The sequence below is a fragment of the Dreissena polymorpha genome, chromosome 6 (assembly GCF_020536995.1).
Source record: "Dreissena polymorpha isolate Duluth1 chromosome 6, UMN_Dpol_1.0, whole genome shotgun sequence".
In the NCBI taxonomy this organism is placed as follows: Eukaryota; Metazoa; Mollusca; class Bivalvia; order Myida; family Dreissenidae; genus Dreissena; species Dreissena polymorpha.
In genome coordinates, this window is record NC_068360.1 from 60,067,664 (window position 1) to 60,090,851 (window position 23,188).

Here is a 23,188-nt window from a genome sequence, read left to right on the forward strand (position 1 = left end):
GTTGTGTTCCGTGCGTTTGGGCTTCGACAATGTTGACAGTGTGGCTTTTAAAATCATATTTGCCCGAGTTTTTGTTGTGCAACATTCCGTGGAAGTCGAGAAATCCTGACTTAACAGAAAGGATAGATACGGTGTATCCAATCTTCGTTTTAGATTGCACATGGAGCTAATTAGGACGTCACTGTTACATATATATATATATATTTATATATATATATATATTATATATATATATATATATATATATATATATATATATATATATATAATGTTATATCTATGTTATTGCCGATTTAAATGTCCCAATGGATATTTTGCCAAATTAAAACTACATTTTTAAGAAACATTTGACAAGAACAAGAAACGTAATGCACGTTTCTCTGACAACTGTAAAACAAGCCAATTCGTTGAATTGATATACCCTGCCAAATAGTAATTATTTCTACAAATGTGTGACCTTTACTTTGATCAAAAACACAATTACATCAGGACATTTTGGGAATTCCATTTTAGTATGGTAGAATCTTTACCAAATAAGGCATATTTATTTAAAATGAGTGATTTTGACCATGACCCTAGCAACCTGTATTTTATATTTGACACTCTGCTAGATAATGGAGAACAATTCTGGACAGTTATTACAGAATCCCTTGATGCATAGTAAAGGAATGACTAAATAATGAATAATTCATCAAATTTGTGACCTTGACCTTAGCCCCTAGGATTATGGGTGTTGAATGTGAAGCACCCCAGATGATTGAGAACAACTATGTCAAGTTTCATGGCTCTGGCTGATGTGTTAATGGAGATTAAGCTCTAAGCTTATATTAAAAAGCATTTTTTTTCAAGATACAAAGGACCATAACTCCGTTATTAACAGATGTGTACAATGTCATTTGGCGTGAATCATCCTCTTATCCATATATGTACTCATACCAAGTTTCAATCAAATCCGCCAAAGCACTTCCAATATATGCCGGACACAAAAGTGCCTGACGAACGAACAACGCCAAAACAATATCCCTTATACATATATAATAACAGCTCCAACATGAGACTGTCGCATGAAACACCTGCCTCCATGTAGCGGTCAACTATGACCAAACTTCTGTATGTAGGATTATCAGAGGCGTCAAAGTTCAGGATTATGCCTGAAATCAGGAGTTTGGCCCTTAAGGACCAATTTTGATATTGATATAAATCAGAGGATTTTTTTCTGGAATTTTAAGATTATTGTCACAAAATGTCATCTTAAACACAAATTATTTTACTTTGACATATTGTTTACAAAGTTATATACAATAGTAAACAAAGTTACATGAATTATTAATCCTTTTTTGCTCTGGCCCCAAAACGATAGGCCTATTTTCAGGATTTTAGATTAGATTTTGGCCGATTGACACCCCTGATTATGTCGTTCATGATGCAATGTACCTAACATGCAGATCTATATATTGCCGATTCATAAACAAATAAAGGTAAGTAATATAGACAAACACTAATTTATTTTCATGGGTGTGTTAAACATGGCTTTGACAGTATTGATACGAGGCAGAAGTCCAATTCTGTAATTTCGTTTATCTCTTGCGCCCTATTTTTATCTACCCCAGTCTATACTGGGGGACACATTGTTTTTGCCCTGTCTGTTTGTTGGTTGGTTTGTTAGCGTCAAACTTCAACATTTGCCATAACTTTTACAATATTGAAGATAGTAACTTGATATTCGGCAAGCATGTGTATTTCATAGAGCTGCAAATTTTGAGTGGTGAAAGGTCAAATATATGGGGGGACATAGTGTTTCACAAACACATCTTGTAGATGTATTTATAAGCTTCATAGGTGACGTGAATGACCGGCAGTTGAAAAACGATGGATAAATCTAGAGGGTTAATTATAAATATTTCAACAACTCATATACCCCGGTAGTCCAATTTAAAAACCGGGAAATCAAGTGCAATTCAGCAAATATTAATTCACCCACAAATGTACAGGAACATAATCACAACCCATTTTTATAACGTGGTTACCTGATGTTTTGACATGGTGGACGTTGAAACACGAGAATCGATGATTTTCCTTATGAAAAGAGCAAATTTGCACAATATATGTAATTACATCAAACAGTTGCTTTCATTATTGTAATATTGATGCAAACATTGGCTTATGGTCGATCTAGATGTTTACGCATTATTTTCAAAGGAGGTGGAGCCAAAGTCAAGAAGGTGGTACCAATGCATATTCACGTTTCACCGTTTCTACCTATTAACGGTAGTATGCATATTTAAAACGAGTTTGCGTTTACGAGATAAACACATTTGACAGGTGTGAAAGTTTGTATAATGCATATACACTTGGAGACTTTTCTAACACAACACTTTTAAAACTTAGGTGAAAGATTTTTATTAAAATTGTACGTGTGATCAGTTGACTACAATCTGCAAGCTTGCGATAAAATCATTCATCCGTGACAATCAAATACGTTTGCACGTGGAAATAATTATATTTTTATTTCGATTTCATCATTCTAGGTTGGTTCTTACACCAGAAAAATCTAATATTAAATAAAGTAACAATATGGCTCGCATGAATATTCCGTAGCGCAACCGCGTAATTGGCATGTAATATAACAAGATATTTTTCTTGACAGTCGCGGCGACGCACGATATATTTAACACGATATATCGCCCTTGTGAAGGTAGCCAAAAAGGCGATATATCGTGTTAAATATATCGTGTAATTTTTAACAATTTATTATTAATATTGCTGACATCGACACACTTATAAAAGATTTTTCTAGCAATAGTAAACCGAGTACAGATTAATTTATTTTCATAATGATTTTGATATATATTGACAAGGATATATGTTTAAAACTATTCAGAAATTTGAACAATGGAGTAAAATTTATATTAACTTTAAGATAATATATCATTATAATCTGTATCACTTCCAATAGGATTGCAAATTTATAGAAAACGCTTAACTTCAAGTAAGACATCAATATGAAACCAGAAGATTTCTTTTCAGTACATGTGTAATCATCGATATATTTAACACGATATATCGCCTTTTGGGCTACCTACACAAGGGCGATATATCGTGTTAAATATATCGTGCGTCGCCGCGACTGTCAAGAAAAATATCGTGCGTCGCCGCGACTGTCAAGAAAAATATCGTGCGTCGCCGCGACTGTCAAGAAAAATATCAAGTATCGCTTCGTGTGTCTAGTGTCACCCTTGATGAAAGAAGTGCGAGATTATAGATGGCACTATCCGGATTCCGTAAAAAACGGTTGTAGTTTACATCATACATATATAGAAGTTGAATATCTAAAGTGAAGAAGCTGTTTAGAATTTATAGTGCGTTATGAAAAGTGTTTACCGGTGTTTATAACACATGTACCTATATCAAACGTGTTCAAAATGTTTACATTAAAAAAATGTTTAGACATGTAGGAGGTTTAACCTAAACGCCATGTTTTCAGTGTTTTACAGACAGGATTTCCATTATTTTGATTGCGTCAAATGAATCCACTGGTTAGCGCACGGTTTGACAAAGAGGTATCCATTACAAGCAGTTTTTCAATGCTGCATTGGTGGATTCACAGGTGGTTAGCGAACGTGTGGCTATAATATAAATTAGTGAAAACATCATTTTGAATGATAAATTATCAAATTATAACAAAAAATCAACATTGGAAAAAAATTACTATCAAATATAATATAAATATTTAATAGTGAAAAATTTATTTTTTCAGAAAAGTTGATATTTTGTTATAATTTGAATATTTATCATTCAAAATGATGTTTTCACTACCGTAATTAATATCATAGCCACACGCTTACCACCTGTGGGTGAATTTAGCGGGTAACTTAAGTATTTGATGTATAAGAGAATAAAACATTATACAAACTCTTGGTGATTCTGCCGACGGGTTGAGATATTTGTTCGTTTAACAAAACAACTCAAAAAGTAATACATCTATAATAATCTGAATAATTTATATCACATGTATTACTATACACAGCTTGTGCAAAGCAAATTAATTCATTTATTCTTATCGCCAGAAAAAAAACATACTCTTAAATTATATAAAATAATTTACGCATTAGCGTTACTATCAACACATATTCAGATAGTTATATAGGACGATTTATCATTCTTATATATATAAATCCATAAATAAACATGTTTATTTACAGATCATTGTAGTCATTATAGGTATTGCCATTTAAACTACAAATATTTGCAATATTAACATTAATTTGATAAAAAAAACAACATTATAAAATACTTCCGTAGAAATGTTGTTTACAATTATAGTTTTCTCACTAAAGTATTTATTCAAAAGATTCCACTTCGATTTTGGTTTACTATTTTTCCAACTCTTTAGTTTCTTAACAATATGATTATTTACTAATTCAAGCTTGCTCTAATTTACTTTCTTTTATTTTATACAATTAAGTACCTTCGCTTGAAAATTATCGTTTGACCTCTTTCGTCTAAATTTGTTTTTACCGGACAAATACTTTCACTTGCAGTCCTTATCGAACCAGTGCTGAAATGCCTTGAGAGGCTAAACAGATCTATTTAAAACTATTTTACTCAATAATTCGCCTTTGAAGCATCCAAAGTTTTACACAACGTCTGCTGAATAAGTAAGATTCACTACAGAATTACATACCTCTTCAGATAAACCAAAGACCTAGAATGTATTAATTCTTTGCATAAACTTATTGTTGTATTGATCAAAGCTGTTATTTGAACATTGCAGTTAGTGCATTGTAACCATGATTTGCGAACGTCACAACTTCAGTAAATTACAGCGCTAATAATATGGCGGGAGAGATTGTCAATTTTGACAGCTCAGAGGTTATCTTTGGACGGTACACTTCGGAAACTAAGTTTATTGAATCGAAAACGAATGAGATTGAACACTATTTCATTGGACAGCACGTCACACTGCTTGTGAAATTAAAACTTTCCAATGAAACTGTTAACAGGCTGAAGAGTGTTCACCCTCCAGGACGTAGCCCTCTGTTGGAAAATATTAACACTTCAATAAAACGTCAACTGAACCATGGTGTTGATGTTAGATACAAGGTTGTTCCTTTGAAAAAGCTTCCCAGTATTGCATTGCATTCATCGACAGATTGTCTAACGTGTCATGTCACCGCAAGTCATCATGAAGAGTCGGAACAGCAAAACGAACAGGTATCGATACTGATACGGTTTATATCAAAAATAAAATTTATATCATTCTAAATTTATTTTCATCAAGCTTGGCACAATAACTTTTCAGTGTGCTAAATATCCCTAACAGGCAATTGCGTTCTTCGCATATTAAGCTCAGTAATCTCTATACCTATTTTTTCTTATACAAATTCCACAAGTTAATACAAACAAATTTGCCAGTAAGATGGCACATTGCTTAACATGCCATTATAAATTAAGTTCGGATAATTCGTTTGAATATCTTAAATTGCACTGTGTTTGTCTATTATAAAGGCATTGAGTTGTAGTGATTTAAGGTCACTTCTAACAGCCTTGCTATGGGCTAGCTATTGAGAGACGTGGTTAGAGTGTCTGACTACCACTCTGGAGGTCTTGGGTTCAATCCCCCGGTTGAGCTCCATATTTTCACAATAATGGTGACAAGGCAAACAGGAACTGTGAATAAGTAGATCTAAATTGATCTGAGCTTTGTCTAATGGTTTCAGGGAGCCGCTTGTGTAGCGGTCGACACTTGTAGCTTAGCGTCTGGGGTCTTGAAACATTAAGATGGATAGGAGTGTAGTGATTTAAGGTCACGTCCAACAGCTATGCTGTTAGGCTAGCTCTTTAGCGACGTGGTTAGAGCATCTGACTACCACTTTGTTGGTTGTGGGTTCAATCCCCTACTTGAGCTCTGTAATGACATAGAAACCTGGTAGGGTATTGTTCGTGAGATACAATGGCGGAATATTGCATTATTTGCATAAGACCCATTTTGTTTGACACAGACTATAGTCATAGCGTGTAGAATTTTGGTTTTATTACGCGTTTTAACTACAAAATATATAATCTCTTAAAGTACTTTTTAAAGCTATATTTAAGCGCCTTTGAATGTGAACTGTTGCATGAAAAGGGCGCTATATAAATCCGGTATAATAATAATAATTTGAAAAAAAGGATGAAATCATGTAAACTGAATTGAAAATAATTCAAACTATTACAAATTGATCCATAAAGAAATTTACATTTAACTAATTCAATCAGAGCCTCTAAATTGGTGCTAGATGTTAAAAGATGTTTTAAACTTTAAAGCCTTACCAGTACTTTAAAACAATTGAATAAATAAAGTAAAACTTAAACAATTTAAAATTTTGTAAGAACAATGCCACTTAAATGTTTGATGTATATTAACCCACCTGATTGCCCTTGCCATCTACACATGTAAGACCACAAAAATATCGGATTACAAGGGGGAAACCCATTACATGATGTACATCTTTGATTGTCAAATAATTGTCATGTGGAGCATTATTGTGTGTTTTTGTGAATTCCAAGCAGAATAACATGGTGATTTAAAAGTGTTTTTTTTAAATATACCTAGTGTTTTGGCTTTTTTTTGTGCAGTAAAAACCGTGTTGTCTATTGCCAATTTCTCTTGGGCTCCCCCTTTCAGCAAATGTATTTGAAGGGAACTAAAGTCATCTTGAAATGTCCCATCTGAGTACAGTTATTTAGACTAATATACGTGACTGTTATTTTATTATTATTTTAGTCACTGGAACCAACATTTTCATGTGACAAGAAATTCTACCATAAACCAGTACGGGTGACTATACCAGAGTTACCATTTGAAACCAGCCTGGCCAGTCTTGTCATCCTCATTCAGCCAGCCTGTAAACACACTCCAAGATGGCTTAGCAGTCCAGCAAAGTTAGACACCTTTGATAATCTGCAAGAAGTCACAAATGACAAAGCAGAAGGTGGAAAATTAGGTATTACTGTGAAACTGTTCTATCTGATGGAGTAATCTATTATAGAGCTTTGTAGTAATTATTTGTATGATAAATTGAAGAAGCGAGGGTTTTTTGTGTGTCAAATTTTGGACAAAAATTTGGCCAATTTATACTATGTATTCAGATGCAATAGATCATTGCATTAAAAATCAGGGGAGAGTTGTCAAAAATAAGTTTTCACAAATATTAATTTAAAAGACTGTCTGCTTACCGATAAAGTACCAGGTAAATACTAACTTGTGGACATGAAATCTGGTATGCAACTATCTAATGACTGCGTCAATGCCTACATGTAATGGTTTTAACAACACCTTTATGAAGTAGTTTTATACCTACTTCAATTAGAATTGATGTCTGATAAATTCGTTATGTGTGAAATAGCAATTTTAAACACGTTGCTTAGAAGTTGTTCATCTTTTCCGAATCTATCTGATTCTTGAGCTGTATTTACATTTGTTTACTTGCTTACATCTGAAAAAGCTACATCACGAAAACAACTGTAAGAATATCTGCATATAATCATGCAAATTGATGCAATACAACACCTATTAACTTGTGGTCCATAGAATATGATGTGATGAATTGTAAATTGTACATGCTACCACTGAATATCGCATCTTATTATATGTCCAACTAATTGACTAGTCACTACTTGTAAATTGTACACCTCAAATGTTTAAAGAACAAATGATAGTTAATATGAAATTAAATTTCTGATTTTTTTCTTTAAAATTAAATTGTATTTCAGTTTCAAGGAAATTCAAGGTGATTCATCCCCCATTCATGATGTTTCAGCAAATCAGTGTTGGTAGCCAGAAAACTGTATTTTTGGAAGGTAGGTTCTAGTACATTAGCCTAAGAAACACACTACTCATACATGCGGCTTAAGTCTCTTACACCACAAATGTTAAGTATTAATTCCTAGTTTTCATTTTATCAGGCATTTAATATTATGACACTGTTGTTTTACCAGTAAATTGTAGCATGCTATGTCAACTTAAGAAACTAAGATCTAAATATTATGCTTCCATTGACTCTTGAAACATTTCTCTTATTATTTTTATCTGACTTGAGCATGAAGTGTTAATAGTGAACTTTTGTGGTCACCTTATGTCCGTCGTGCGTTGTGTGTTGTCTGTTGTCAACATTTAGCTCATTTCCACTCAAGAGGCCACATTTTTTCATCAAATCCTGTTGAAACTTTGTGAAAATATTAAGCTTGACAATATCTAGGCTGAGATGGAATATGGGTTAAAAGGTGTCCAAAAACTGGGTTAACTTGTTGAATCTTAAATAATATTGTAAGCACCCTTGATAGGTCCATATGTATGACTCAGTTTTGATAAAACTTTGTCAGAATGATTTTTTTGGTAATATCTTGACAATATCTAGGCTGTGTTCAAATCTGGGTCACATGCTTCAAAAACTAGGTCACAAGGTCAAATCATAGGAAAACTTTGCTACCAGTCTAGAAGCCACATATATGTCTCAATCTCAAAAATATAAAGACCTATTCTGATTCTGGGTCATGTACATCAAAAAAATAGGTCACCTTATAAAATCTTTGTTAACACTTTTGAGGGCTCTTTTATGACTCAATATTGATGAAACTTGGTCAGAATGTGTATCTTTACAATTTATATAAGGAGTATACATCTGGGTCATGTGTGCCCAAAAACTAGGTCACCAGGTCAAATATTAGAAATACCTTGTTACCACTCTAGAAACCACACTCATTTAATCTTGATGAAACTTGGTTATAATGTTTATCCTGATCTTACTTAGGCCAAGTTTGAACTTGTAAGGCAGAAATAAAAACTGGTCACCTGGTAAAATCTTTCATTAAAAATCTTACCAATTTAAGGGCAACATTTATGTCTCAAGCTTGATGATACTTAATCAGAATTTTTATCTTGACAATTACTCATGCCAGATTGAATCTGTGCTTCCAAAAAACTAGGTCACCTTGTCAAATCTCTAAAAAAATTATTAACCTCTCTAGAGGCCACATTTATGACTCAATCTAGGCCAGGTTTGAATCAGAGTAAAGTGAGATGAAACCATTTCACCAGGTCGAGTCTTCAACTATAAGTGTACACTCAGGTAAGCCCTTAATGGCTATCATGGCCCTCTTGGTTCTTGTGTAAGAGATATTGACTGGTTTGTATATCAGGTATACATGCTGATTTCAGTGTCTAATCTCTCTCAGAAGCCAGCTGTCATCAAGGAATGTTTCTTCAAGCCTGCAATCTGTCCTAAATCTGGGACATCCCTACCTTGCAAGAAGGAAACAACAAATGAGCGGTAGGACGAGTTTGAAATTGAGTAAACGTGTAGTGTCTTGTTTATTGCAACGTTTTTTCAATGTCATTTAAAAAATCATCAGGTGTATTAAACTCTTTATGAAAGTCTCAAATCTACAAGGTCTGTTTACTTTTAGCCATTTTTTAAACAAAAAAATCTATATTGAGCTAAAAAAAATTGTGACATAAAAATGTACTCAAATGTTCCTTCAAAAGGTCCTCTTCCAACACTGTGCACATGGATCTGTCTTGCTGCACAAGATGGTAGCCTTACCTAAAACTGGAAAAATTACATTACTTAAAAAAAGTTGTTAAGTTTTCATATTTGCAGTATATTCGGTTACAATTTTACTGGGTATGTGTACCAGGTAACTACCAGTTAACAATAAATAACACAAGTAGATTGATCATCATTGTCACGTGGTAAAACCAGGAATGCAAATTGTGCATGCTTAGCGAATTGTGTATATTTTATATATAAAATGATCAATCTACTTGCGTTATTTATAGTGTGTATATCGTTATGTCACCTATTTTCGCGATGTACTTTCGATTTCACATTGCGAAATTTTGTTACCGAATATACTGAAAATATGAACTTTTTTCAAGTAATGTAATATACCGTACCAGTCGTGATATTTTAATCAATATAAACTAATAATTGTAAAAAAAAAGGTATTTTAGAACTTTTATTTTTTCGTAAATCTGGTTGACGGTCCCTTTAAAGCCATTTTTTATCAAACAATATCACACACATTTTTATTTGGTGTTCTTTAGGCTAAAAATTACGGTATTCCTTGTTAATATTAGATTAACTTTCCCCCGCTTCTAGATAAGGTTTTGTTTTTCTTTAATTACCCAGGAGTCACCTTGCAATTTATTTTGAGCGATCTTGGATTTGACTAGGTGCCGTTAATTATTTTTTGTTTGAATGCCATTTATGTGTTAATACTGCTATTATCTTAATTAGGTTTTAGAGTCATTAGGGTAATTCCACAATTCCTACAATATCTGTACTTTCACTCACTTCATTATTTCTAACAATTGAACTGATGTTGTTGTTTTAAATGCTTTAAATCTAAATTGAATGATCTATTTCACATATTTACAATTGTTTGACTATTCAAAGAACATTCATCGTCCATCTTGCTTTTTTCACAAAAAATTGATAAAACGTTAAGTGGATAAAACTTCATGTGTTGCACAGTGTCAAAAATAAAGATATATATTATGTAAGTAATTTTATGTGATCTCTGCTATTTTCAGGCCAAAAAAGCAAATACATATTAAGTCTTTCAAAACTCTATATATTTAACGGTTTTACAAACTTAATTTAGAGATTTCATATGTTTTTTTTATTATCTAACTTAGACATTTACCCTCTTAGGCAACGTACACATCTGGCTTTAAAGTGAGAATATATGATTTCAATGTCAACATTTTATTCTAGCAATCTTATTTTTAAACTAACATATGGATATGACCAAAGAATGTTTAATAAATTAATTAACAATATTTATATGGCACCATCAATCAAATATTGTTTACTTCAATGGCATTTATAACAAATACGTTCAGTCTCATTTACACATGTGTGTTATAGAACCCAAATTGTGTCTATGTCTTGTATGAACGAATTTCCACAGGGTAAAATAGTTTACCCAGCACTGCTCATTTCTAGTATACATGAAGTAGTTTTTGGCTATACTGAAGCAAATAATTTTCAATTTGATAAAACTATACTTTCCTTTATTTGCTGTTGCTCCTTCTTCTGATTTTTTTTTATAGATTGGTATTTATCAGGTTTGTATTGCTTTAAAAAAGTGATTAGATTGTATATACTCACTTACATGCATTTTCAACATTTTCCCCTTGTTTCCTTGTTTTAATACATGTTAATTGGACTCGAGTCCACCTTGCAGACCACACAGTAACATTAAACTTTGTGAAATAGGAACATGGCCAGAACTATAATCAGCAATGAGGGACTGTCATAAGCTCATTTTTCCTCTACAAACTTTTATTTAAGTTTCAGACTAGATTACTGCGATGAACTTAATTTTATAAAATATATAAAAAAAATTACCATGCTAATAAAACAACCAAAACATAGCTAAGAATTATTTGTATCATATTTATAAAAAAAACACAGATATTTTCCAATCAATACAACCACATCTGCCATGAGCTTGATATAGTATAAATTATTTCTATTCTGTGAAATCGAGCTATATTTTCTATTGTTGTTATGGAAACACTGTATTTAGTGAATTTGGAATATGACATCAAACTTGGCATTGACATCATTTAGCAGACTTTCTCAAACAAAACTGTTCATTTTGTGTTCTATGTGAATTTTTGTAATAATCTGTTTACACTTTATTAAATTAAGCACTTTTCCATGACTTTTACATGAACAGTGGTTGTATTCTTTATCAGTTTAACTGTATTTATTTTACTGTGTTGATGCATATATGATTATAGTTTAATTTTTTGAGGATTAAAAAATGGAATTAAAAATCCAGCTTTGAAGTAAAATCAATTTGTATAATGCATTTTATATTATACATGTATGCAGATGTCTATTTGACTACAGAATAATGGATTGTTGAATAAAACACAGTTAATTCCTAGGTTGATGTCTTATTCAAACATCACGTAAAACCGGTAGTTTGTTTTGTAGTATATTTCCTCTTTGCTGCTATCTGAAGAAATTTGAAGGATTTTTTTCTATTTTATCCAGACTATGCTTGCTTCATAGTGACAATATTGCGACACTGATGAATGACCAGGGGACTATTTTACCTGAACGTCTACTACCTGGGGAAAAAGTTTCACTTGCTGCCAATATTAATGTGAATGCACTTCATAATAGCTGTCTAAAAGATGTAAGTTGTATTTAGTGTTTGAATATGTGAACTAATGTTGCTCTGCAATTTTCTTGGTTGCTGTCTATTTAGCTGTAATACAATGAAAGTTAAAAATCACTTTAACAATTATTGAAAAAATAAGAATCATCATCTAAAGATAATTAATTTGCATGGTGAAATGTTTGAAATGCATGGTACGAATAATCCATTTGTAGAAAATGGGTCCTGTGCATGTTGCAGGTATTGTCAAATGACTGGGGAAGTTATCATTTAAAGTGACATATTTTGGTTTGCAAAAACATTTGTTTATATATTTTGTTTAATAAAATGGTTGTTTTTAGTATATACTTTCGTTTTTATTCCCATATTTGTTGCAAACAGAATTTATTCCTTCCATGTTTAAACTGTGCTTGGATTGATCTAGCAGGTTAATATAGCACATTTTTCTTTAAAGAAAATGCCACAATACATTGCAAACTGAACTTAATAGCAAAGAATTTTTTGCATCTCTGTTCATGAATCGATAAAGTTACAGTTGGACACTGCTATTTTGAGCACCTTTAATTTGAATGAACTGCTATTGCCACTCTTCAAACCTTTCCGTTTAACTTATTTCCACTCATACGCAAATTGAAAACAGCTACATGCACCAGAATAAAACCAGAACAGCCTCCGAGTAACTCGGAGTCTGTGTAGGTTTTATGCTGTTTGCTGTGATTAACAGTATGTTAGAGTTGGTAATGAAGACTTCGTAACAGTGTAACGTATAAAAGTGCGTGTTTAAGTGCATATCGAATGTTACAGTGTTAACTCTTATGTTTGATGTTGCAGGAGCTGTCATGGGAAGCACAGTTGACATGGGCCATTGATAAGGATTCCATGAAGCAGTTTACCATTGCTACAACATACAGGTTCATTTTAAGTTCTGCTTTAATATATTGTATTCTCCTTTAATGTATTCAATCTTCCTTTGTATCTGATAATAGGTCTGTAAATAAGGCAGTGGCAAAGACGCCGAGGGGACCTGTAAATAAACTCTGACTTTCACAAACATTTTATGTATTAAGTTAACAGTATGACAATATCTGTAATGCAATACACTGCACTTTATTGGAATTATGTTAAAGACTATATTTTAGTTGATGAATCTGCAACAAAAAACTATGATGGCTTATTTATGATTTTAGGTTGCCTAACTTAAAGCTGAAGAAAGGATTGTTTATAATGTCAGCATGTTGCAACAAATCTTCATTTAAGAAAGGTGAAAGGCAAGTATAATACAATTGTAACATGTAGAAATAAAACAAATATAAAGAAAATGTTCCTTTCCATTAAATACAAACATACAAGTATATGAATAAACAAACATGGCATTATCTTTTTTGAAATCCAGTCTAGGCACATACATAAAGGTTGAAGTTTTAAAACACGTTTAGCCAAAATATTTTTCTTTTGAAATTGTCTTATGAAGGGAGAAACAAAACTGATGTACCAGATACACACATTGCTAGGATTTTTAAGATGACCAATTATAAAATGAATTTAAACAAAGAATAATTTCCAGGATGTCATTTTTTCCACATGAGTGTTTCATTTACCATTCAGAATATATTTCAGGGTCTGCATAACATATACTATACAGAATAACCTTCATGAGTTTCTGTCAATTCGGTTGTCATGGCAACCCCCATCTGCAGGTAGGAATTCTATGTTGTTGTTTTATATATCAAAGCATGTAATGAAATTAAATACATTACCCAACATATCACACATATGCTTGAATAGTTAATGTGCAACATATAAACATAAAATGTTTACTTTTTGTGACTAATCCAGCCTAGTTCTGGGAAAACTGGGCTAAAGGCATGTGTGTAAAATGTCGTCTCAGATTAGCCTTTGCATTTTGCACAGGGTAATCAGGGACAACACTTTCTTCTGAGACTGGATTTTTGCTAAGAAGAGATTTTCCTTAAATGAAAAAATCCACAAAGTCTGAAAGTGCCGTCACTGATCGGTCTGAGCAGACTGCACATGCTAATGTTTGGGATCACTTTACGCTCATGCATTTAGCCCAGTTTTCCCACAGCGCAGCTTATTTATACTAACAATGAGCTGTAGGTATCAAGTCTACATGTATCATGCAATACACACTATATGCATTAAGAAAGTATCAGAGTTTGTAATGTTAAGTTCAAGCAATTATTACATATATGAACTGTCTATATACATGTTTATGCCCCACACAATTTCATATGTTCCCCTCCCCCCCCAAACAAAAACCCAGATATTTTTTCTCGTCATCTGTGTTTAATAGAAGAAAGACATATAAGAAATTGTTTTTTAACTTCTGGTGTGTAATATTCATGCACAAAGACGAACAGGATAATGGCCACATGTTGACCACACACACTGCAGATGGTCTTGTGTGTGAAGAACCGTCAGTCCTGCTGGGGTAAAACCAGTACTTTTCTGTTGTGCGGTGTTGTAATTTCCTTATGTTGTCAGATACTGTGTTTATCGACAGCTCATCTGAGCTTGAAGTGTAGTGGATGTTTGACCTGCATCGGTCGAAACATCATGTCCGCGGTCAAAACTTTTCCCTCCTCCAAACTTTATGCAGATTTAAATTCAATTCTTGGGTTAATCACTTTCACAAATGTTCACAAATGTTCAATTCATTCTGGTCTGCCACATAAGTAGTTCACTGGAGCTTAAAATAGGTTATAATAGTGGAACTAATATTCTCGCCTGAAACCACAAGAGGAGGTTTAATATTAAGTATTGACTGTCGTACAGTTGTCCTCTACAGAGTTTGATTCTTATGAAACACCTGTGTTCCAAATTTTCCATTTCAGAGTTATTGCTGTAGGTTAATTTTCTTGCAATACAATTTTAGAAATTGGTAGATGATATTGAGAGTAAGTGTACAAGATAACAACTCTAATATCAGTATGTTTGGAGTTATTGCCTTTTTGTTTAGTTTTGGTGTAGTCTTTTTTCTTCTATGCAGAGCATAACTCGAATGTGCTGAAGGGATTTACATAAAACTTATACATGTATGTTTTGATAGTCTTCATGGGATGCACAGTGGACATGTACCATAACTCTCTGTTCAGAATTGTGTATAGTTATTTTCCTTTGGTAAATGTCCATATGCAGAGCATAGTTCCATTTGTATTAACATTATTTACATTTGTAAATAACCTGGAAAGTAATGACAGAAATTCTTGTGCATAATATAATTTCCTCAGAAACGAAGGCTTTTAAATAAACCTTTGTGCAATGAATTGGGATACAGACATTAAGTGCAGAGTTCAAGAACAATAACTCTGTTGTAAGTATTTATAGGAGTTAATGCCCTTGGCTTATTTTGTTTTGTATAGTCTCATTCTTGTGTAGAGCATAACTCTGGACTTCTTTAAAGTTGAATACCTATAATACAGTGGAAATAGTCGACAGATATCTCTTCATTATTACAGAGATGTGTCATTTGCTTATTTTTGTTGTTTGACGCATATATTCATAAGTTCCGATACGTGTTCACAAAGAGATAAAAAAGATGTAATGTTTATCTTAGATATAATGCTCTTTGGGTTGTAGGGATGTAACAAAACTTTATACCATGATAAGAACAACTGAGAGGCTGTGCAGATTGCAAATATCATAACTTCTTCTTAAGCATTTAAGAGTAATTACTCTCTGCTAATTTTATGTCAGAGTAAAACTTGTTTGTTGTTTACAAATGTTGTTGTTATTTATCACACCTGTGCACATAGTTATAATGAGTAGCTTTTAAGATAATTTGTTGTCTGTTGTTCGTCAGTGTGTGTGTGCGTGTGTGTGTGTGTGTAAACGTTTTTTCATTTGTCGACCTCTTATCCACAAATCTTTGACCGCTTTTAATGGAACATTACAGGTTTGGTTACCCTCCTAAAAAGTTGTTATTTCTTTTCAGCAAATTGTATACTAGTATGTAGTTCACTGGAGCTAAACAAGAAATTAGCTCTGACCTTGGGGTTACTTGTTTTCCTTATATGTAAGTAGTAAAAATAATCAAGGCTAAGAGGTTTGTTATTGAGATGTAATTTTTAGCTCGGCAGTTTTTGGACAAAACTCGAAGTATTGTCGTAGCCAGCTCGTAGTCCACCGTCTGGCGTCTGCCGTACGTCATCCGGTGTCTACCGTTCGCGTCATGCTAAAACCTTGACATTTGGCTCTAAAATCAAATAGCTACCACATACAACTTGGAAACTTCATATGTAGATGCACTTTGATGAGTTCTACATGCCACACCCATTTTTGGGTCACTAGGTCAAGGTTACCCAGACCTCTTAAAAAAATTCTGACAAGCTTTTATTTATTCAAAACTGCACTCGCAGCCGAGCTTTGGCACCCGTTATGCGGTGCTCTTGTTCCAAATAGTGGTCAACCGCTTCTTTAAATTATTCCACTTGGGTTAAAACTTGGCATTCTTAGAGGTGAAATAAATTTAAGAGATTTAAACAGTAATTAATATTATGAACGTAAAAAATCTCTGAAACTGCAAGAGTAAGGGTTTGATATTTAGTGAGTAACATGGTATAGTTTTCTTTTTCTAAATTAGTTGGAAATCATGCCATTTGGGTCAAAACTATACATAATCATTGTCACATGGTTTATATTGACTTATTTACTTAATAAATTAAAAAATATATATTTTCTGAAAATGAGCAACATTTTATTCCTCTACTAAGTCTGTTCAAATAAATCCCCTATGGTAAAAATTTGCCCCACTCTAGGGGTAACTTGTTTTTCTATGTTTATAGATATATTTCTAATACTGTCTTCACATTAAGTCTGTGTCATAAAGAGATAAACACAATGAATCAAACCAAAGTGATTTTACAAACATGACAAATCTACACATAACAGGTTAGTTATACATGGCTCAGGAGAGCGACCTAGGGTCTCATGGCCATCTTGTTTGTGAGCTTTGTACTAGAATTACTCAGCTATAGATTGTTTAACCTTTTTTCATACATTAGATGTAATGAATGTAGTTGGATTAATACAGTTTGGGGTATTCTTGCATGTAAACAATCCTGACAGAACTTACAAATCGGGCTGGATATTGTTGCAAAAATAAAATAAAAATATAAGTGTCACTTGTAATGTTCCTTTTGTTTTCTTCCAAGTGCATGTCAGGTAGGGGAGACTATGGAAGCCAATGTTCACTTCAGGGCGTTACGCTTAGGCTTATACGAGGTAAGCATGCTATGTTTTCATTTGATAAACATTATATTTAGTCATTCAGAAATCAAAGCCTGAATTGTTTAAACGATATGATCGAGGTGGTCTCTGGGAAAACCAGGATTAATGCAAACTATAGTCCCAGATTGGCCTGTTCGGACTGCACAGGGACGAGACTTACCGCTTTTATGAAATATTCAAAATGAAAATCATTCTAGGCGGAACGTTTCATTCTTGATTAGCCTATGAGGACTGCAATACGCCTGGTTTTCTCTGAGAACGGCTCATATGTTTTGTTGAATTCGTTGACAGGGATTATTTGGCTTTTTCTTAACTTTAAAAGACGTCTTTATGAATCCAATATTGTTCCGTTAGATGTTTGCTTACCTTTGTTGATTTCTTAAAATAGAGTGAACTTATGAACATGAATGTGTTATTTTTAGCTCACCTGAGCACAACGTGCTGATGTTGAGATTTTGTGGTCGCCTTTTGTCCGTCGTGTGGCGTCAACATTTTGAGTTGTGAACACTCTAGAGGCCACATTTATTGTCTGATCTTCATGAAAGTTGGTCAGAGCATTTGTCCCATTGATACCTCGACTGAGTTCGAAACTGGGTCATGCTGGGTCAAAAACTAGGTCACTTGGTCAAAAAAAGAAAAACCTTGTGAACACTGAAGAAGTCACATTTGATGCCCAATCCTCATGTAACTTTGTCAAAATGTTTGTCTAAATGATATGTTGGTTGAGTTCAAAAATGGTTCCGGTCCGTTGAAAAACATGGCCGCCAGGGGGCGGGGCAGTATTTCTTATATGGCTATAGAGAAACCTTGTGAACACTCTAGAAGTCACAATGGTTGCCCTATCATCATGAAACTTGGTTAAAACATTGGTTTTATTGATATCTCGGACGAGTTCCAAAATGGTCCAGATCGGTGAAAAAACATGGCCACCAGGGGACGGGGCAGTTGTCTCTATATGTATATAGTGAAAACATGTGAACACTCTAGAAGTCACATTTTTGGTCCAATCTTCATGAAATTTGGTCAGAACATGTGTTTTCTGGATATGACGGTTGAGTTCGAAAATGGTTCGGTAAAAAAACATGGCCGCCAGTGGGGGGGGGGGGTCATTTTCCTTATATTTATATAGTAAACAAAGCTTGTGCACTCTAGAAGTCACATTTTTTGCCTTATCATCATACCGTATAATTTTTGTTCTAAACATAGATTTTATAGATATCTCGGACAAGTTCGAAAATGGTCATGAAGGGTGGAAAAACATGGCCGCAAGGGGTTGGGGCAGTTTTCTCTATATGTATATAGTGAATACATGTGAACAGTCTAGTTCTGATAAGCAATAATGTTAAAGAAAGATAACCTGTACATAATTTCTAATAGTTTACTCCCTTGTTTAACCTGGGACTTCCTTCATATAATGTGATGTACATAAAGACAGTAGTTTGCATGCAATTTAATAAACCTATTGTTTCTATGTCATAAAATAACTGTACATGTACTAATACACTGTAGAGCCTTATCTTTGATCTTTACTGATAAGCCAAGTTAACCTACTGTGTTTTGGTGAATTGATCGAACATCTTCTAAGATCAATTGGATTGGGAAAATCAATAATCTCAGCAGACTACTGTGCTATGAAACTGTTTCCATGGCAACCTTGACTCCAGTAGAATGCACTGGCTCACCTGTACATATTTAGTGCAGTAGTTAATGACCATCTATAAAGGAGACATAATGCTGATCATTTTCATGCATCTTTTGCACGATAGGGTTTCATTATTTTGCATTTACATGTGTATATACTTTGTTTGTGTACATACTGTAATTCATTTCTTTCAAAGTAGTGTTTAGATGATGTTTAATGTCTCAACTGCCAGTAACTAATTAATGACACAAGTCTGTCATCTGATAACCAATATATGTCATGTTTATACTCAAATGAAGCATTTTGTTAGAGGAACATGAATATGCTTTTTGTAGTTTTGTATTATTTTGACTCTTATTTTTATACATGAATTTTAGTTAATTGTCATGTTTCCTTTGTCTAAGCTGAGGAGTCACAGAGGGAGGTATTGAAATGCCTTGTCTTAGATCCTTGTCTGTCAATCAAAATCTCAACACTCCTCTTAGACTATGCAAAAGCCAATTAAAATTGAATTTAGCACAGAAAAGATGTATTGAAGTATATTATTGGATGTTGACTATTGGCAAATGTCCTTCTAGCCTGAGGGTGTATAAAACAGGGCTTATAAGCATCCCGAAAACTAAATTTTTACTGCTTAAAGAATCTGCGTCACTGGTAATTAATTAGTATTTTGGACTAGAAATGGACATTAGGGAAATTTACCAACATCTAAGAGTTTAATAAAGATCAGAGATGAAGATGATTCCATTTTTTATAACTTTGATGATTCTCAACTTACTATTGAACTTAGTTATTTTTTCAACAGTTTAAATCGGGATCAGTTTCTATGTGTACTTTAACTATTGGGAACAAAGCTATCTTACATTAAAGCCACACACCTTGAAATGAAATACACGTTAATTAAAACATATCGATGCAATTTGAAAGTGTGCAAAATTGTCGTTATATCTATTGCCTAGTTAGCAAGTAATTTATTAGTTTTCAAATGGCTTTTAAAACCGAAAGTAGGATTTCCATACGTATACATGTGTGCGTCAATTTCGAAAAACGTGATTATTTTTAAGTTTTAAAGCTAAAAAAAGACGGATTTCTTTCTTGTAACCACCAGATATATTATAATTGGCTTAGATAAAATTAAATCTATAGCCTAGTTAGCAAATAATTTATTATTTTTCAAAGGGTACCGCTTTTAAAACCGAAAGTAGGATTTCTGGACGTATACGTCCGTTTCGACAAACGCGATTATTTTTAAGTTGTTAATCGCAAAAAAAACAGATTACTACCTTGTAACCACCGGATATATTCTAATTGGCATATATAAAATATGTTTCTTATTTATTCTTAAATTTACTATGCCAAATAAGGTGTGTGGCTTTAACCTGCGCCAAAAACAAGTCATTTCTTTTTATCTCAGGTGAGCGACTTTGGGCCTTTCAGGCACTCTTGTTTTATCTTCACTTGTGTTAGGTTCAAGTCAAGGGAATCACATCTTATCTTTAACGTATTTCCCATATGATATCTTGCAGTGAGCGAGTATTATTCTTCCCCTCCCCCAATATCTTACTTGTCAGTACCATTAAATGAGTGTGTTATTGCATAAGACTTCATTCAACGTTTATATTCGGTTATGAGCCTCGTTCTTTTAAAACTTGGCTTAATGCAGTCCGCACAAGCAAATCAGGGGCGGCATTTATCGTTTTTATGGATTTTTTGTAAACGTTGCAAGGAAGTCCCTTCTAACCAAACAAATCCACTTTAGGCGAACAGTGTCTGACCAGATTAACTTTCGTGGACTGCATTCTTCTCAGTTAACTAAGAACGCGGCTGATATATTTTGGTTTCGGTCTGCTTGTTGTAGGTGTGTAAACACATGAAGGTGAATCTGCGCTACTCTATTCCTGTGTCGGATTCATCCACCATGACTAACCAAACAAGCCCGCTATCCACTCAGTCCGGTATGATACTTGTTTATGTGCCGCTTTATTAAGCAATTATGTTAATTATGACCCCCTTCAAAGAAGAGGGGGTAAATTGTTTTGATGGATGTCGGTCAGTTGGTAGACCAGTTCGTTTCCGATCAATTACTAGTGAACGAATAGACCGATTGGCTTGATTCTTAATTTGTGCATTGGCCTCGGACAGTAGATGACCCCTATTGAAATTGGGGTCACTAGGTCAAAGGTCAAGGTCACTGTAACAATAAGTGTGAAAATCGTTTCCGATCAATAACTCATCAACGAATTGATCGTTTGGCTTGATACTTCACATGTGCATTTGCCTTGGACATTAGATGACCCATATTGAATTTGGAGTTACTAGTTCAAAGCCTTGTTTGTGGGGCACATGTCTCCGACCGTTGAACTCTTGTTTATTATGTATCAGGGTTCTGTTTTTTTCAGATAAACGCATCAGGCTCGAATGTATCTGGTAGGATTGTATTCACCTTACAAGTCGTCCTTGTTATCTAATTTCAAATTTTGTGATACCAATTTTGGTTGATTGCCCTGAACCGGGTCTTCATGTTTGAGTAATTCACATACAATAAAATGCAAAGAGTTTGAATAATTATATATTTTAGACGATCCACAAATGCTACACTCAACGTTAGAAGATATTGGGGGGATACAATCCAACAGCCGACTGACTGCTAGTGATTTAGTGCCAAAACTATCACCGCATCATAAATCTCTGTCGTTTTCTGACCTCGGACAAGATATCTCGGATGAACTGTTTACTTCAGGGTATTTTAATTTTCTTGAGTGCATAACAGATAATCTGCGATACGTATTTTTGTCTAATTATCATAGTAACATAGTGAACATATAACAATTTTGATTTTTAATTGTTTTCATCACCTCTGTTTAACTCTGTACGCTGCTAAAAGATTTCAATGTTTGCGTGAACGCTGCTTGTTTTTCTGAATTGCGAAAGCATTCTGATATTCAATTTGCGAGAAGTGTTTAATTATGAATAACGTTTACCAATTGCTGTTTCTGTACCTTTAAACATACTTTAATTCAATGTTTTTTATATCCTCTCGGTCGCCATCCTTCATATATAGATTAAACTTAGTGCACTTTCGATAAGAAATGTCTTAAATCTTGTCTGTGATGTTACAGAAAACGCCGTGATCCGCAGTCACCTTGGTTACAAAAGAACATCCGGTCATTGAGCGCAGTGGAATATGAGAAGCTGTTACTGAGTGCTGATAACTTTATTAAGAACTCTTGCCTTGTTAAAGTTGACAATAATTAAGTCAATAAGTTTGATCAAAGGTCAGTTTTATTTAATTGTAATTGCGAATATAGTGTCTAAAAACAAGGGATGATTCAAAAGTTATCGGAAATGTTCGCTCATATCTTTATTTGTATGTGCTATTTGTTAAATTTCTGCCAAAAATTGATTGATTCAATGCACGCATATTCAATATGTTTCATTAAAATCACGGATAAAAAATAAAACCGCAGCCACTTTGATTACAACACTATTCATTTCTGCATTTAAAAAAATGCGTCCAATGAAATAGCATAATTTTAATACATTTTTGTTATTTTAAAAATAAATCAACTTAATAAATTTAAATAACATTATATTGATTATATCTGCACTTAAAAATATAACAAAATTCTTAATTTCAACATAACTGTTTGAAAGATAATGAAAAAATATACTATCCACTGATTGCATATGCTCTTTTATTCTCTTTATCTTTGTAATGTTTAGCCAAGCTACCATTACACTCATTGTCATTTTCAATTTTATGTTTTTCTCTGTCTATTATGTTTGTTTCCTAGTTGGGACCAGAGGTTCATTGTGTTTTTTTCTCACTTTTGTGATTACTTCTTTTCACTTCTTCATATCTAAGGAATATTCATCTTTCTGTATCCATAATTTTTGTTTTCTATTTTTGTTTGTATGTATGGACATCCTATGTCTTATAATAGAAACAAACTGGACATGTTTTAAGATAGAAACTAACTGGACAAGCACATACAAATTACCATTCACATCACCCTCCACCCACTTAAATGATTAAATTATGTACTTTAAATGTTAAAGGATTAAACAATAAAGACAAACGAATAAAAATCTTCAAATGGTTAGACGAAAAGAAAT

At 33.4% G+C, this 23,188-nt stretch overlaps 1 protein-coding gene across 1 annotated transcript; it reads left to right on the top strand.

Moving 5' to 3' along the window:
* The first annotated feature begins 4,836 nt into the window (after positions 1–4,836).
* Positions 4,837–22,533, top strand: LOC127834325 (trafficking protein particle complex subunit 14-like). Its single transcript, XM_052360071.1, has 12 exons — positions 4,837–5,214; positions 6,767–6,986; positions 7,756–7,842; positions 9,200–9,311; positions 12,054–12,198; positions 13,012–13,091; positions 13,368–13,448; positions 13,798–13,877; positions 17,355–17,424; positions 20,931–21,027; positions 21,651–21,813; positions 22,192–22,533. Exons 1-9 carry the CDS (start codon positions 4,837–4,839, stop codon positions 17,366–17,368), a joined length of 1,197 nt encoding a protein of 398 aa, XP_052216031.1. The 3' UTR covers positions 17,369–17,424; positions 20,931–21,027; positions 21,651–21,813; positions 22,192–22,533.
* Positions 22,534–23,188: the final 655 nt, after the last annotated feature.